Source organism: Impatiens glandulifera, unplaced genomic scaffold, assembly GCF_907164915.1.
Source record: "Impatiens glandulifera unplaced genomic scaffold, dImpGla2.1, whole genome shotgun sequence".
Taxonomy (NCBI): Eukaryota; Viridiplantae; Streptophyta; class Magnoliopsida; order Ericales; family Balsaminaceae; genus Impatiens; species Impatiens glandulifera.
The window spans coordinates 35,502-54,004 of record NW_025919619.1 but is presented as its reverse complement, the minus strand read 5'-3'; the positions used below and the strand labels follow the sequence as shown (position 1 = coordinate 54,004).

General features: G+C 26.9%; 1 protein-coding gene across 1 annotated transcript; it reads right to left on the bottom strand.

Annotated features, from left to right (window-relative positions):
* Positions 1-7,002: 7,002 nt before the first annotated feature.
* Positions 7,003-17,833, bottom strand: LOC124918274 (G-type lectin S-receptor-like serine/threonine-protein kinase At1g11410). The gene is made up of 10 exons (XM_047458471.1): positions 17,617-17,833; positions 17,311-17,548; positions 15,257-15,398; positions 14,743-14,809; positions 8,800-8,859; positions 8,217-8,404; positions 7,934-8,144; positions 7,602-7,839; positions 7,369-7,516; positions 7,003-7,287 (listed from the first exon to the last, which is right to left on the bottom strand). Exons 1-10 carry the CDS (start codon positions 17,831-17,833, stop codon positions 7,003-7,005), a joined length of 1,794 nt encoding a protein of 597 aa, XP_047314427.1.
* Between the last annotated feature and the right edge of the window lie 670 nt (positions 17,834-18,503).

Here is an 18,503-nt window from a genome sequence, read left to right as displayed (position 1 = left end):
ATTTGATCAAACGGTTGGCATTGTCTGCCTCTTCATTACCTTAACGTTTTTCTCTTCATTATAGAGTAATTGTTTGCCAAAACAATTAAGGCATTTACAATTCAATACTAACATTACATGGTTTTCCAATTTGTTAATAATAATATAATTATCATAACAAATAATAATAATAATAACTAACTCATGTAAGTACACTACAAATTAACAACATTTTGTTAATTGGTCATCAAGGCATTTTAGATCAATTAATTTAAATTAATTGATTTAAATTATACATTTGGATCAAATTTCACCCTTTAATTCACGTTTGAATTTCATGTGAATTTGATTTGATTTTATTATCCATATTCTAATTTCCATTCATTAATGGAATTTATAGAACTAGTTTAAAAATTCCAACAATCCCCCACATTAATGGAAATTGAAAGATTAACCCGGTGAAGGTTCAACAGTTGAATTCTACATAGGATAGGTAGGTGTAACCCTTTGAACCTTCCCTTGTGAAAGCATATAACTTTACTAGCTGATTAGTAGACTCGATGTCCTTGAACTATTCTGCCTTTTGTGTAAACGATTACACACTTTCACATAGATTTCTCCCTGATACATGTCAAGCTCTCATGGATGTGTCCATTTTGGCCATGGAACACGCGCCTGGTTCTGTGAGAAGGTCTAGAATTGAGCCGTGCAATTCATTCGAAGCGGCCCCACTTCTCCCTCACATAGGTGATCTCTTTGCTCACAAAGAATCATTAAAAGCGATATGCTTATCCTCGTCAAAATATATATTGTTTCGTTATAGGATTAATCCTCAACAATAACTTTCCAAGTCAGTACAATTAGGTTGTCCCATTGAACCTAGTTCTTGGGATCTCCAGTCTGCATAGGTTGGGTTTTCCTTCATACCAACTTATAGTAGGCTAATGTCTCAAAAGACTTCAAATTATCTCTCTATTCAATAATCTGATTAGTGGATCCACAATATTATCTTTGACTTACATAGTCAAATTTGATAACTCCATTAGAGAGTATAGTCTAATGACATTATGTCTAAGACGTGTATGTCTAGACTTGTCACTTACTCTAAGCTTGTCCAATTTCTAATTACTATCACAATAATTAGAAATTTATGTTGGTACATTCTTAGTTAACCTTGGAACATCTTCTAATAAGAAGCATAGTCATCCGTACATGCTTATCATTTAAATTTTTTATGAAAATATTGTTTACTTGGCTAACTAGTAGACAAAATGTCTTTGAACTATTCTGCCTTCGTGTAAACGATTATATATTTTACATAAAAATATTTTATTTTTCGACATAAGTCAAAATTATAGATTATAACGTTTAATCTATCCATCATAAGTTTCTTAGAAGATTTCCATACGTAGATTGCACTTTTAAGTGTAAACATATTCACTTTTAGACATAAACTCTTTCATTTAATAATATTAACATATCATTTGATAACAACATGATATTTCGTTTAGTGCAATTCATATCCTTAATTAATTTTATCATTTTTATCGTAATTTTCAATGATAAAATATCGTACAAAAGACACGTAATGAAATAATTTTCATTGTCTTCATGATATATATAATTGTCACATCAACTTTTTGATAAAAGTATGATCAAATTTTCATATCATTATTATAAAATTTATTATAAGTCATATCAAGACTTTATAAACTTTCCTTTTCATTTATTTCATAAAATCTTTTTGAAGACATTGATTCTTCAAAAAATTTTATGAAAGTAATGTCAAAATATGACACGTTTCTTGATTTCAAAATCCTCAAATTTTAAATATCGATTTAAGCACCAACTCAGCAAATATAAACAAGACATTTTCTTGTTATTTTCTTTCTTTTTGTAAAGTTGCGCAACTTTATCTTTTATAAAGAACATATTTCTCTAACAATGAATTATCTTTTCATTTATCATAATATACACAATTATTTTTGTATTATAATAAATAAAAATATTTGCCCCCACATTCGTGTTGGTATCCTTTAAATCACACACATTTGTATGATTTAAATCAATGATTTTCTAATCAAGAAATTGTCACACAATTCTTTTACAAATTTCTTTTGTTATCTTCTCTATATTATAAATATTTAATTGAATAAATCATAATTTCTATACAAGAGATTAGAATGTTTATTCATTTATAAATCATTCTTCACATAATCTCTACATAAGAAATTAAAAATATTTAATCAATTAAAATATTTATTTCAACACTTAATTTCTATAAAAGAAATTAGAATATTTAATCAAATAAATATTCACCATATCACATGATTTCTACAAAAGAAATCATAATGTTTCAAGCACCTTTGACCGAAGTCGCTTAAACATTTATTTCCGGTTGCACGTTTGCATCCCGTAATATCGGCACGTTTGCCACATTATTCTCAAATCAAAGAAGACTTTACTTGTAATTATTTGATTTCAAAATTATCAAATTAAGTAAGTCTTAATGATGTAATTGGACAATGTATATCAAGTATCTTATATTAAACCAAAATTAATATATCTATATATATATGATATTATATATTATTGCTTCTTTTATTTTAGTCACCACGATGACAAAAAACTATAATATATATAGTCAATAACATAGAAACGTAATCAGATAAATAATATGTCATATATATTATTAAACAAATATATATACAACTTCATTTATCATTAAAAATATCGTTTAAAAAATATATGATAATTAATTAGAATGTTGATCATTTATTTTTAATCAAATATAAAACTAACTAATTATATAAATAAATATTCATGTCATCAATTATTCGTTTCTTAATTAATTAGATGACCTTTAACATTCTATAACAAATCTTTGTCAATCAAAGAACACATGATTTGTGACAAATTTCAAAATTATCTATTAAAATAAAAATAGATAGAAAATAAATCTTAATTTATATATATATATAAATTTCTAGATAATCATACTTATTATGAATAACATGAACCATCATATTATTAGCTAATATGCATGATTTATATTAATAATCAATTAGCACATAATCAAATTAAATATAACTACAAATATATTTCATATCTTAATCGAAGCACTTACATTGCCATGTTTTGAACAATAATCGACGTGAAACGACTATGCATGCTCAAAATAAATCTGAGTAGATTATTCTCACCGAGACTAATTTCCATAGTCGTGTCTCTTTAAATGAATGATTAGAATAAGTTTTAAAACAAATAACTTATTTAATCTCAAGAAATTTAAATGCCTCAAAATATAAATGACAAAGTCATTTTAGCAAATTAAATTTCTATATGAGAAATCGTTAAGTGCCCCATTTTATTTCATAATTTCTCCACAAGAAATTAGAATCATTCTAACATCCATGGTTAAAATCTTTTTGACAGGTCAAATTTTATATAAGACATTGTTATGGGCACTCATTTATCTCATAATTTCTGCCTAAAAATTGGAATATTTCAATTTCAACGACTATAGTCATTTTAACGAGTCTGATAAAGAAATCATTTCCTATAGTCATTTTAACAATTATTGACTATCTCATTATCTCATAATTTCTACAGAAGAAATTGGAATGGTTTCAACATCAATGACTAAAGTCATTTTAACTAGTCAGATTTCTACAAAGAAATCATTGATCATTCCATTCATCTCATAATTTTTATACAAGAAATTGGAATGGTTTCAACGTTAATGACTAATGTCATTTTATCAACGTCCGATTTCTACAAAAGAAATCAACGTAAATGACTACTGTCATTTTATCACGTCTGATTTCTACAAAAGAAATCATTCACATCATTGTGTCTAAACTTTGAACCACTACACCAATGCGCCCTTTCATCATTGCATCACTTTTATGACTTTTTGTATCCTTTAATTAAAAGAATATATTTATTTCTTTGACTCAACTCTGTCACAAAAAAAACAAATATTTACACACATTTTAAAATGATATCTTAATACCATAATAAAATATAGTACATAAAATAATGTATAAATAAATAGATTATCTCTCCTTATTTAATAATCATCATACCACATTCTTATTAATTATCACTCTTAATTAATTTAAGAATCCATATATTATAATTAATTATTTTAAAACTGAAACAATATATTTCAATTATAATTAATTTTAATTACTATTATTAATTTATTTCTAGAAATTAAAAGCTAACTCTTTAGTTACTTTTATTTTCCATTTATTATTAATAATAATTTTAATAACCAACTAACATACATTCAAGTAAAAATAAAATAAATTATTATTTTCTAATTTATTTTCTAGAAAATATTTATACAATGAATATACATCATTTTTATTTTTATTTTAGAATATATATCTACATCAACATATATTAGCTTATAAAAGTAATCTTTCATACAAATAATATTATATGTATACAATAAAGACTTATCTTTATTTGTAGATCCATCTTATTCCTTTACATTAACAACTTTCATATTGTCGAAATAAGTCATCATCTGTTTTATAACATCATAACTCGTATTCCTGAAACATCAAAGACAAAATTTCGATGGCACAAGCTACTAAATAATTTATCACACGAAACTGTTTTAAGATTGTTAGATATCTTGTCTTGAAATAAATTATAGAAATATATATAAAATGATGTTACAAATAAATGAAATAAAATAAGATATACGAAGAACAATATCACCGTATTTGATGGTTGATTCGAGGCATGTGTTAGACACATTTCCCTTAAAACAGTTCCACCGTCTCCCCATGTGCTAGAGCTTATCACAGATGGCTGTCTCCCAGGGTACAACGAATCTAGTAGTGATTCAGCACCGAAATCACTACACAACGAACTTGATAAAGTACCTGAACTATCACCGGGTTTCAACGGAAAAATCGAACACAGAACTCGAAGAACACTCACAAAACAGGAAGAAGACTTTTGGAATTCTAGAGTGAGAAAGAATGAAAAATGAAGAGGTTGTTTTTGATTAGAGATGAGAGGTCTTATATTGTTGAAAGTTAAACCATTAAATAAAATCATCATTTGATCAAACGGTTGGCATTGTCTGCCTCTTCATTACCTTAACGTTTTTCTCTTCATTATAGAGTAATTGTTTGCCAAAACAATTAAGGCATTTACAATTCAATACTAACATTACATGGTTTTCCAATTTGTTAATAATAATATAAATTATCATAACAAATAATAATAATAATAACTAACTCATGTAAGTTACACTACAAATTAACAACATTTTGTTAATTGGTCATCAAGGCATTTTAGATCAATTAATTTAAATTAATTGATTTAAATTATACATTTGGATCAAATTTCACCCTTTAATTCACGTTTGAATTTCATGTGAATTTGATTTGATTTTATTATCCATATTCTAATTTCCATTCATTAATGGAATTTATAGAACTAGTTTAAAAATTCCAACATAAACATCCCAACATTAATTTAAGTAGTATATATACTGAATGGAAGCCAAGTATCTCGATCCTCCTCATCCGGTTCAGACCCTATTTGGTCGGACAATGTCAACTCAGCCTTAGGGAATCAGTTTTCTTGTCAACTTTTGGATACAGGGAACTTGAAATTGGTTAAATAATGTTATTGACATAGAAATATATTGGCATTTATACGTCATTTAAATATGACTACTAGACTTTGAAGCGTTCCATTATTGTCATATAGTTGAAGTTTTCAAATATACTTGTTCTACTTTGAATTATATTAGAATGCTTCTTTTATAGGGAATATTTTTATCAATAGAGAAAAAATGGTATTAATCATGGGTAAAATACCTTACCTATGCAAACCTAGTTTAATACAAGTCACGATAAAAAAGAAGATAATGATCAGTTAATTAAGTGAAAATATCTATCAAAGCTCAAAGAAAAACAGGTCTCAAATATACTTTAGGCTCCAAATTGAGACAATCAAAATACTTATAGGTCAACTTGAGATTTAAAATTCTTCAAGTTCGCAATAGAGTAAAAAACTCGGTTTTGAGTTGGATAAAATTGTGTTTGAATTCTTTTCTTATTTTCATGTTTTGTGAGTTTTTTTTTTTTAATTTTTTTCTCGTATCATATTGTTTCGTTGTAAATAAACAATTCTTATCATTTTTTTTAATATACATGGACTATTTTTAAAAATAAAAAATAAATTTAATAAACAAAAGAAGGACGTAAATTATTGTGTCAACAAAATCAATTTTCTTTTCTTCTTAATATTATTTTCAAAAAGTCATTTTTTTTAATAATTTAATTTCAATTAAATGTGTATCTTGGTGTATTGGGTGAAAGATAGCAAGATTAGTTATTTTTCTTGTTTGAAAATAAAAATTTATTAAACTTGAGACTTTATAGTTATAAGTTCTTACATTTACTATATTTGGATCATATTCATCTCAACAACCAAAAATCCAACTCCAACTGAATATGAAGCAATGAATCACCCAACATTGGATGAATAATCTTGAGGAACACGATTTTGTTATCCGGATAATAATTGCTATTTTGTTTCCACTTATAGTATATAAATAATAAGACACCGAAGTTGAAGACATCAAATCTTATTGAAAAAAGTCCTCCAATTACATATTCTGTAGACATTTAACCACTGAAAATTATATCATTATTGTACCTAAAAGTATACTACTATTATAAGATTGTGTCAAATACTTATTATGTTCCAACTACATTCTTTGTTCTAACTTCATTTTGTCGACTCTAAAAATTATAGTCATTCCAAAATTCGAGATTTTAGAGTTCAACTCATTCTTTAATAAAATATTACTAGCTTTCGAATCTCTATGTATAGGCTATACTTCTTTTGTGAATCGTTGAGTTACAACCCCCTTTTCAGTTATTGTTAATTAACATATATATTGAGGTAATAACATTCAATATAAAAAACTCATTAAATGTAATGGAACAGTTGGAAAAAAATCATCTGGCTATGATCTAAGTAATGCTAATTAAGGCTGTTTATGGAGTTCACTTTAATGTTCGTCAATGAATCCGATGCATGCATGTCTTGTCCGTTGAAGATAAACGCGGGCTGCTTTGGAGAAGGTAAAGACATATCTTTGCATAACATGAAAACAACTTCAGACATAGTTGGTCTGTCCATAGCATGTTCTTGCACACATAGAAGTCCTATGTGAATGCATTTCAAAACTTCTTGGTTTGGCCATAAATCTCCCATCCTTGAGTCAATTATATCAAAGACTTTACCTTTGTTCCATAATGCCCAAGCCTGAAAGATGGAATATATGAATCCATGATACACATTAATTAGTTGTTCTATAATTAATGAAACTATTTTAGTAGGTCATACATGTCCTATCAAATTTATCGTGTTCTCTTGATGGTAACTGGTATTTTTTCTCCCATTTATAATCTCAAGCAATATGACACCAAAGCTGAAGACATCAGATTTTATTGAATATAGTCCTTCCATGGCATATTCTGGAGACATATAACCACTGCAACATATATATCAAAATATTTTGGTGAAAATTGTGTGATGGATTAAAGGACCATACTACAAGATTATGTTAAAACACTCACTATGTTCCAACTACCCTTTTTGTATTGGCTTCCATTTGATCACCTCCAAAAATTCTAGCCGTTCCAAAATCGGAGATTTTAGGATTCAATCCATCATCCAATAAAATATTGCTGGCTTTTAAATCTCTATGGATGATTTTGAGTCGAGAGTCTTGGTGAAGGTATATCATTCCTCTTGCTATTCCCAAAATGATGTTAAATCGCTTCTCCCAATTAAGTATATAACATTTATCTTGATCTACACCAAAGTATTATTAGTTGTATCTTCCATTGTTAGAAGACATGATATTTGTTAGAGAAAATTATTCAAGTAATAGTAATTAGTCACTTACCAAAAATGAATGAGTCCAATCCCTTATTTGGCAAGTATTCATATATAAGCATCTTCTCATGCGGTTGAAAACAACATCCTAAAAGCCTAACTAAATTTCTATGTTGAAGTTTCACTATTAAAGAAACTTCATTCTTAAATTCTTCGAAACCTTGATCGGAATTTTTTGCTAGTCTTTTAACCGCAATATCTATTCCATTCCTCAATCGCCCCTGCATTAAGTGACGAGATTTATTAAGCAATAAGGTAGATTGCAATATTATTAATTTATGGTACAAAAATACCTTATAAACAGTGCCAAAACCGCCTTGTCCGAGTTTGTTAGAAACGGAAAAATTGTTTGTGGCTGCCACAATGGTACTAAGTTTGAAAAATGAGAAATCCTCTAAAGGCTGCTTTCCTGTTGTGGAAGGTTGGATTGATGAACCGTTAGCTGGAGTAAGAAGTATTTGCCGTTCCTTTATCTTTCTCTCTGTATCAATTATCATTAATTACGTACAAATCTTAATTAATAAAAATAAAGTCATCCAATAAAATAATAAGTAAGATACTTCTTTTATATATATATAGTGTGTGATATAGGAATTTACAAACTGTTTGTAGAGGGTTGTGAGCAGAAACCGAACAAAATATCTGAAGGAAGGAGCTTGAATATAATGTAATTTTTTTTCTCAACCGTTTAATTATACTAAAACCACTAAACTATTAATAAATTATATGTTTTCAACGATTTAAATATTAACTTTAAACTAATCACGATTAATGTGTTTATTGAATTGGTTTTGTATTTTCAAGAAGAAGAAAAAAACTATAAAATAATTTATATGCATAAATATTTTTGGAAAGAGATAAAGTTTACTTATTTACCTTCTCTCCTTTTAACCATTATGAACCAGAAAACCATAAGTAGGATGGCAATGACTAATGCTATAGAGGTAAATATCCCAATTATGTACGCCATTTGTTTACGCCTGACCTACCTTAACTGACCGAAAATTTGATAGAATTTGTGATTAGTGAGTATTTTGTGAAAGGTTGTTTCCTATTAGTTTTTCTTTCAATTTTGTAATGTTTTTGTTTTTGTTGTTGTTGTGTGAAAATTCTGGACGAGATCACTTGTAACTAATATAGGGATCACTAGGGAGGGCAAAACAGTCCAATTTCAAAAATAAAAAGCATGAAAGATAAAATCATATTAAAATATATTTACTGTACGCATTACTAATTCTCTTATAAAAAAATCTTTTATTTTATTAAAATTGATCAAATATAATTACTGCACGCATTACTAATTTTCTTATCAATTATTTTTTTATTTTAATACAAAAAAGTCAAATATAATTACTGCAGGCATTACTAATTTTCTTATAAAAAATACTTAATTTTATTAAAATAAATCAAATATAATTACTGCACGCACGCATTACTTATTTTCTTACAAACAAAAATCTTTAATTTTATTTAGCATTACATTATTTTTCATAATAGATATTCAACCAGTCATGTCAATAGTCAAAAATTATATAGTCTCAATATTCAATGACTAAATAAATGCCAATATTTTTAATAATACATTTCTATGCCAATAACATTATAAGTAAGCTACCAAGCCTTCAGTCTATTTAATAAAAAAAAAATTATGTTATTTAATTAAATTTATTAATTATTTTAACATAAAAATGTATAGCCCAGTAGTTTCTGATAAAAAAAAATAATAATAAAGTATTTTTATTTGGTTATAAATTTAAATCTCACCCAATTTTTTTTTTTAACAATTTATAAAATAAATAAATTAGAACATTATTTTCACATTTTTCACTCTGGGGCAGCACTACTGGGAGTAAGTAGAAGAATGGTGGCCCATTGCTATGTATTTCTCCAAAAACTTAATAAAGTTATAAGTTTTCAATTTTAAATCAAATATAATTAAAAATTTAAAGAATAAGTTATTGAATTTAGAGTAAATAAAAAAATAATTATGTAGATTGATTAAGCGTGCTAAACCTTTCAAGAATTAGTGATTCCAGTAATTTCATTATTAGTAAACATAATTCAATGTTTAATGAATAAACTGAATGAAGTTAGACTTAATTGTACTATGTTTTAAAATGTTTTGTTTTCATTTATGAGGTATTGTTTTTGTCTAAAAAGAAAAACTCCTTGGAGGCTTTATTTTCTTTTCATTTACTCTAATTTTATTTGACAAGAAAATTGATTTAAAATTTCTTTTCCTAAAGAAAATTAAGAATTTAAAAAATATAATGGCGCATAATAATTTCGTCTACGAAAACCAAACCGAATTCAAATAAATTTTAATTAAACCAAACCGAATCCGGTACGGATTTCGAATTAAAACCGAATTCGATTTTATTTTATTTTTTGGAATAAAAGAGATCTAACATAACTCAATATCAATTGTATTGTGGCAGGGTAACTATTTTACCACTAGACTACTAGTGCTTTTCTTTTCTTTTTGTCTTTTATTATTAAATCTTGAATTTAAAATATTCTAATTTGATTATTTTAAATTTTTTATTAAGCTATGTTTGGAAGAATAAATAATAAAAAATGAATTCGATTTTTAGTTTGGTTTTCGAGTTGAAACTCAAATTCGAAAAAAAATTCGAAAACCGTATTTGAATTCGAATTGGTTTGAAATTCGATTTGAAAACTGAAAATGAATTTCGAATTTGGTTTATTTGAATTCGGTTTATTCAAATTCAGTGAATTTAAATTCGATCGGATATTCGGTTAAGACAAAATATTGAACCCCTAATAGGGAGGATGACCTAAACTTTAGCGCAGTATAAAATAATTCAGTAAAAGTTACGTGCCACTAAATGTGTTTAATTTATTATTAAAATTTATACAAGACTTTTATAAATAATTACTCTTGTTAAAATGATAATATTTAATTAAGCCAATGTGAAGAAAAATAAACCAAATACCAATTTCCTGTAGGATCAAAATTGTTAAGTATAGATTTTCAAACACTTGTTATCCATCAATATATAGATATTTGTATTAGAAGGAGAATACTATTGGAAGAAAATAATAAAACTATGAGGCGTAGACACATGACATTAAAATGATCTCACGAGTTTGTTGTAATGCGAGGGACGGAGAAGGCTAGATTAGCGTAAAGAATGTTTCATTTGAAATAATTTTCAGTCTTTTAACATAAATCATCGATCATTGGTCTTGGTGATGGTAAGGTTGTTAAACGAGATGACTTTGACACATGTTGACGATTCCGAGACATTCATCTTATGTCCGTTGAAGATAAAATCTGATTGTTTGGGAGAAGGTAAAGATATTTCCTTGCATAAAATGAAAGCAACAAATAACATTGTTGGTCTGTCCAAAAAAAGCTTTCTTGCACACATAGAAGTATTACATCTTGTTGAGATTTATGCAGAAGATTAAACTTACCTTATTTAAGATCGATTACAAACGAAGTTAAACTTAAAGTTAAGACTTAAAAAGAGATGGTAGAGAGCAAGAAACGAAAGAATAATTTATGTTATTATATATGTTTTGTTGATGAGATAATGACCCAATCGATGTATTTATACATAAATTTAGGAAGCATCCTTAATTAGCAAAATATAAAACTATAATAATATTATATACTTTAAATAAACTATTTCCTAAATATATAATATCTCAATATCTATCATAATATTCTATATTTTACATAAAGTATTTCCTAAATATATAATATCTTAATATACTCCCTTCAAGATGGACATCTTGAAGAAAAGTTTAAATCAAAGATGTTCAAATACTAGAAAATCGAGAGGTTTCGAGAAGTTAGCTGAATTCCTTGCCTTCTTGAAATTTGCTTAACTTGAATTCCCAATAAATATTGTTGAATGTTGTTCAACTTTCTGATGTTGATTTGTCTTTCTTCTTAGCATTTAAAAACATTGTGAATTCTTTGTAAATTGTTGGTAGATGATCCATCATTAGAATTGAATCATGAATAATGGATGTTCTCACATGAATCATCTAGGCCTTGTTTATTGTTTTTGTCGATTGGGTTAATTATCCAAGTTTTTACGGTTGCATCAAACATCCTCCAAAACGTTGTTTTTTTTAAGATTCTTAAAAATCTTGTAAGAATAGTCAATGAAAAATGTCTTCATTTTCGTTAGTAGACAAAGACCAAGTCGAATATTAGTACTCTATTCGAAATAGTTTAGTTGAGTAAGAATCATTGATGTGAGAACAACTAACTCTTCTCCATGTAGATACAAATGATCACTCCGATCACGTTTTTTTTATACGTCGTTTTTTTAAATCGTGTTAATTTTCGTTCGAATTGAGTTAGAATTTTGATTAACAGTTGTTCGACAACAATTTCTATCTTAAAAATAATTGATATATCTTGAGATTGATCAACTATATAGTTGTTCTAATAATATAGAGTACAACTTCCCAATAAGTCATATATATTTATTCGAAAATTGAGATTATTGTTGTATAATATATGCAATATTATTTGTTCTAATTTAGATATAATCATATTTTAATAAGTCTCATCAACTTATTTGATTTATGGATATATTTTGATAATAGTTTGATATCCCTAATCATGGGTTCATAAATAGATTTTTGCAATTTTATATAGTTTTATATCCCTATAAAAGGGTTAATGGTTAGATTTCTGCAAAAACAAATTATGTAGTTTGATACCTTCCATGAGTTCATAATTTAATTTTTGCAATTTTTTATGTAGTTTGATAACCCTCAATAGGTTTATAATTATATTTCTATAATATTTCATACAGTTTGATACCCTCAATGAGTTTATAATTAGATTTATACAATATATACCCCTCAATGAGTTTATAATTAAATTTTGTAACATTTCATACAGTTTGATATACCTCTCAATGAGTTTATAATTAGATTTATGCAATATTTCATGCAGTTTAATACCCTTAATGGCTTTATAATTAAATTTTTGCAATATTTCATACAGTTTGATACCCCTGGATGGATTTATAATTAGATTTTTGCAATGATACTTCTCCATAGGTTTATAATTAAAAAATTTCAATATTTAATGCAATTTGGTACTTCACGCAGTTTGATACTCATAATCATATGACTTTTAGCAGATTTACAAAGTCCATTGGTATTATTTGAAATTTTGAGACAATGATTTTTTTTAAAAATAATTCCAATGTCTTTGATTTTGATTTAAAATCAATGGATCTCATCAGTATCCATAATAATATTATTTTCATTACATTAATACCATAAGCATCATGTTTAGTTTTGAAACCAAAAAAGAATTTTATAATTCAAGGGTCTTTGATTTATTTTAGAATCAATGGATCGTATGAGTATTCATAATATATATATATATTTTACAATAATGTCATCGACATCATGTTCAATTTTGAGAACAAGAAAGAATTTTGCAATTCCAACGTCTTTTATAGAAATTTTGAATCAATTTAAATTTTATTTCTGTATTGTCTCCCATATCATTTTCAACCATCAAAATATCATCTCCATATATAAGTAAGACGGTAATTTTTTGATCTTATGTCTATTATATGTATATAGACAATGATCATGTTCTGATTTTCATTAATTTGTAACTCAGTCACTAAATATGTATGCGAGTCTTTATTAAAATGAAGATATTGATATATTATCATTATTTTGAGGACTTTCAGTCTTTTTCTATATTTTAATAAAATGTCACATCTCTTGATGTCACTATTTTATTTGAATAAATTTGATATTATATATATAATTTGTTTTTGAAATATATCCTCAAATATGCATTTGATTTATTTATGTTCAAATTTCATTTTTTTTAGAATTATTATTAGACATATAACATAAAATCTAAAAACCTTGAGAATTTTATAATTAGTTTCATATTGTTCAATACGAGGAGTTTTCTAGTTTAAAACTTGCTACTTCGGTTAAATATTCGTTATTATTATTATTTTTATTTTTACAAACCCGTGTTCTTGTGGGTTGTAAACACATATTCTTTAGTGAATAATTCTCAATTCATTAAAATGTGGTGTATACTTAGAATTAACAAATTATGTCTCATTATCATTTTAAACTATTTTAATACTTTTTTTCATATTGATTTAGATTAATGTGAGATTTTTTTTTAATTTATCAAAAAAACACTTGTTTTGTTTTTTAGGAGAAATATTAGTGTTCATCTACTATAGTTAACATAAAAGATGTATTAGTTAATAAATCGTGTTTATAAGACCTTCTACATCAAGGTGTATGAGATAAAAAACGTTTTCTACCATTAAAGTCCTATTATCACTTTTCATTATTTTAATATTTAAGTAAAATTGGTTTTTTAAATACAAAACACAAATCTTGATTTTCTTGAAAAGAAAAAATTAATATAAATCTAGTATAATCATCAATATATATGTTTCTCTACCTCTACAAATATTCATATGGATCAAATCAAAATTTTTTTATATTTCTAACTTAATTAATAATTCTATTTGATTCATTTGTCAAATAAAAATTATTTTGTTTTTAAATTTGTGTGAGTTACTAGCTCCAAATCTATTAGTTTCGTTGTGTTGTTTTAGTTAAAACATTTTTGTTCATACTCTATTCTAAAGAAAACAAAAAATATTAATCACAGTTAGAAGACTTACTTGGATTCTTTAACAAATTTTTTTTCAATCTTCTGAATCATTCTTTAAACATCTTGTAATCATCCGTAGTTTATTGATCATTATTCTTGGTTGTTCTTGATCGATTTGTTTGATGATTCGTCTTCGTTAATAAAGTTAGTTTTACAAACTTCTTCTGATCCGTCTAGTAAGTCGTTGAAGTCAAATGTATTGTTTTCCTTTGTAACATCGCTCTGATACCATGTTGAGATTTATGCAGAAGATTAAACGTACCCTAATCTAAAATCGATCACAAACGAAGTTAAAGTTAAAGTTAAGACTTAAAGAGAGAGCAAGAAACGAAAGAATAATTTATGTTATTATTTATGTTTTGTTGATGAGAATTGATTACCCAATCTATGTATACATAAATTTAGGAAACATCCTTAATTAGAAAAAATATAAAATTATAATAATAGTATATACTTTAAATAAAGTATTTCCTAAATATATTATATCTCAATACATATCAAAACTTCTTCCTGTTTCCATGAATCATCTATCATCGAATCAATTATATCAAAGACTTTAACTTCGTCTCATAATGCCCAAGCCTGAAAGATGGAATATATGAATCCATGATACACATTAATTAGTTATCTTATATTTAATGAAACTATTTTAGGAACGTATACAAGTACGATCAAGTTAATCGTTTTCTCTTGATGGTAACTGGTATTTTTCCTCCTATTTATAATCCGAAGCAATATGACACCAAAGCTGAAGACATCGGATTTTATTGAATATAGTCCTTCCATAGAATATTCTGGAGACATATAAACACTTAAAAATATATGTTAAAATAATATTTTGATGAAAATTGTAAGATGGAGTAAAGGAAAATACTATAACATTATGTCAAAACACTTATGTACTATGTTCCAACTACCTTTTTTGTATTGGCTTCCATTTGATCACCTCCAAAAATTCTAGCCATTCCAAAATTTGAGATTTTAGGATTCAATCCATCGTCCAATAAAATATTGGATACTTTTAAATTTCTATGAATTATTTTGAGTCTAGAGTCTTGGTGAAGGTATATCATTCCACTTTCTATTCCCAAAACGATGTTAAATCACTTCTCCCAATTAAGTAGAGAACATTTATCTTCGTCTACACCAAAGTTTTATTAGTTGTATCTTCCATGATTAGAAGACATATATATTTGTTAGAGAAATTTATTTAAGTAATAATTGGTCACTTACCACAATGAACGAGTCCAAACCCTTATATGTCAAGTATTCATATATGAGCATCTTCTCGTGCGATTGAAAACAACATCCTAAAAGCCTAACTAAATTATCTTAAAACCGATAATTTTTCCATTTTCAACAAAAAGGGAGAAGGCGGGTTTGTCTCAGTTTATAAGGTTTTTTTATATAATAAACATTTTTTTAACAGTTAATATTTGAAGACTCGAATTTATGATAATGAAGATATGAGTTATTATGCGCAACAATTTACGTTCTTGCTTAATCAATTTTGTCACTTTGTGTAGGGACGTTAAAGAATGGATTAAATATTGCAGTTAAAAGGCTTGCGAACAGTTCAAATCAAGGAGTGGAAGAATTTAAAAATGATGTTTTTTTAATTGTCAAACTCCAACATAGGAATTTAGTGAGGCTCTTAGGATGTTGTGTTCAACAAAATGAGAAAATGCTCGTACATGAATACTTGTCAAATAAGGGCTTGGACTCTTTTATATTCGGTATGTGACCATTTACATTTATTTTACAAGTTTAACTATCTATAATGTTTTTCTATACCGACTAAAGGTTAAGTACTAATAAAATATGGATGCAGATGAAGATAAAAGTTCTCTACTTGATTGGGAGAAAAGGTTTAACATCATTTTGGGGATCGTAAAGGGAATGATATACCTTCACCAAGACTCTCGATTGAGAATAATCCATAGAGACTTAAAAACTAGCAATGTTTTGTTAGATGATGGGTTGAACCCAAAAATCTCAAATTTTGAAATGGCTAAAATTTGTAGAGGTGACCAGATGGAAGAAAACACAAAAAAGAGTAGTTGGAACATAGTAAGTGTTTTGATATAATCTTATATTATTGTGTGCTTCAAATTTAAAATGATTTTTTACCATAATGTTTTCATGATGTAATTTGCAGTGGTTATATGTCTCCAGAATATGCTATGGGAGGATTATACTCAGGTAAATCTGATGTATTCAGCTTCGGTGTTATATTACTCGAATTTATAAGTGGAAGAAAAAATAACCGTTACTATCAATCAAGAGAACACGGTTAATTTGATTGGACATATATGTTATACTAAATATGTTCCTAATTATAACACAATTAATTGATGCTAATATCATGAAGTAATATATATATCTTATTATTTCATTTTTCAGGCTTAGGCCAAATAGAAAACAACATCCACGATTTGGCCCAAGCCTGAAAAATGAAATGATAAGATATATATATTACTCCATGATATTAGTATCAATTAATTCCACAAAAGACTCACTAACAGCCACAACAAAAATAAACAAATAAATTACCGAAAATCTATAATCACAAATTCTATAAAATTTTCAGCTTAATATTTGAAGTCGCAGCAGCTGTCAGTGAAGATCAGGCGTAAACAACAAATGGTGTAAATAATTGTGATTTTTACCTCTTTAGCATTAGCCATCTATTTACGGTTTTTAAAGTTAATCAAAACACTTACATTGTTCCAACTACCCTATATGTATTTGCTTCAATTTGATTGCCTTTAAAAATTCTTGGCATTCCAAAATCCGAGATTTTAGGATTCAACTCATTATCTAACAAAACATTGCTAGTTTTCAAGTCCCTATTAATTATCCTCAATCGAGAATCTTGGTGAAGATAAACCATTCCCTTTGCAATTCCCAAAATGATGTTATACCGTTTCTCCCAATTTAGTTGAGAACATTTCTCTCCGTCTACATAAAAATATTTAGTTGTTAACTTTATATTTGCTTGATTAAAATGCGATAATTTGGTCACGTACCGAAAATGAATGAGTCCAAGCCTTTATTCGGTAAGTATTCATATACGAGAACCTTCTCATGATGTTCAACACAACATCCTAACAACCTCACCAAATTTCTATGTTGAGGTTTGGCAATTAACGAAACTTCACTCTTAAACTCTTTCACGCCTTGATGTGACCTTTTCGCTAATCTTTTCACAGCAATCTCTACCACATCCTTTAAACATCCCGACATTAATTTAAGTAGTATATATACTGAATGGAAGCCAAATATCTCGATCCTCCTCATCCGGTTCAGACCCTGTTTGGTCGGACAATGTCAACTCAGCCTTAGGGAATCAGTTTTCTTGTCAACTTTTGGATACAGGGAACTTGAAATTGGTTAAATAATGTTATTGACATAGAAATATATTGGCATTTATACGTCATTTAAATATCACTACTAGACTTTGAAGCGTTCCATTATTGTCCTATAGTTGAAGTTTTCAAATATACTTGTTCTACTTTGAATTATATTAGAATGCTTCTTTTATAGGGAATATTTTTATCAATAGAGAAAAAATGGTATTAATCATGGGTAAAATACCTTACCTATGCAAACCTAGTTTAATACAAGTCACGATAAAAAAGAAGATAATGATCAGTTAATTAAGTGAAAATATCTATCAAAGCTCAAAGAAAAACAGGTCTCAAATATACTTTAGGCTCCAAATTGAGACAATCAAAATACTTATAGGTCAACTTGAGATTTAAAATTCTTCAAGTTCGCAATAGAGTAAAAAACTCGGTTTTGAGCTGGATAAAATTGTGTTTGAATTCTTTTCTTATTTTCATGTTTTGTGAGTTTTTTTTTTTTTAATTTTTTTCTCGTATCATATTTTTTCGTTGTAAATAAACAATTCTTA

Coding starts and splice junctions, on each gene's coding strand:
- LOC124918274 (XM_047458471.1), bottom strand. CDS start 17,833: ATGTCGGGATGTTTAAAGGATGTGGTAGAGATTGCTGTGAAAAGATTA. Junction 7,517..7,601: donor AAAAGGGTAGTTGGAACATA/GTGAGTGTTTTA, acceptor TATATGTTGCAG/TGGTTATATGTCTCCAGAAT. Junction 7,288..7,368: donor CGATAAATTTGATAGGACAT/GTATGACCTACT, acceptor TCCATCTTTCAG/GCTTGGGCATTATGGAACAA.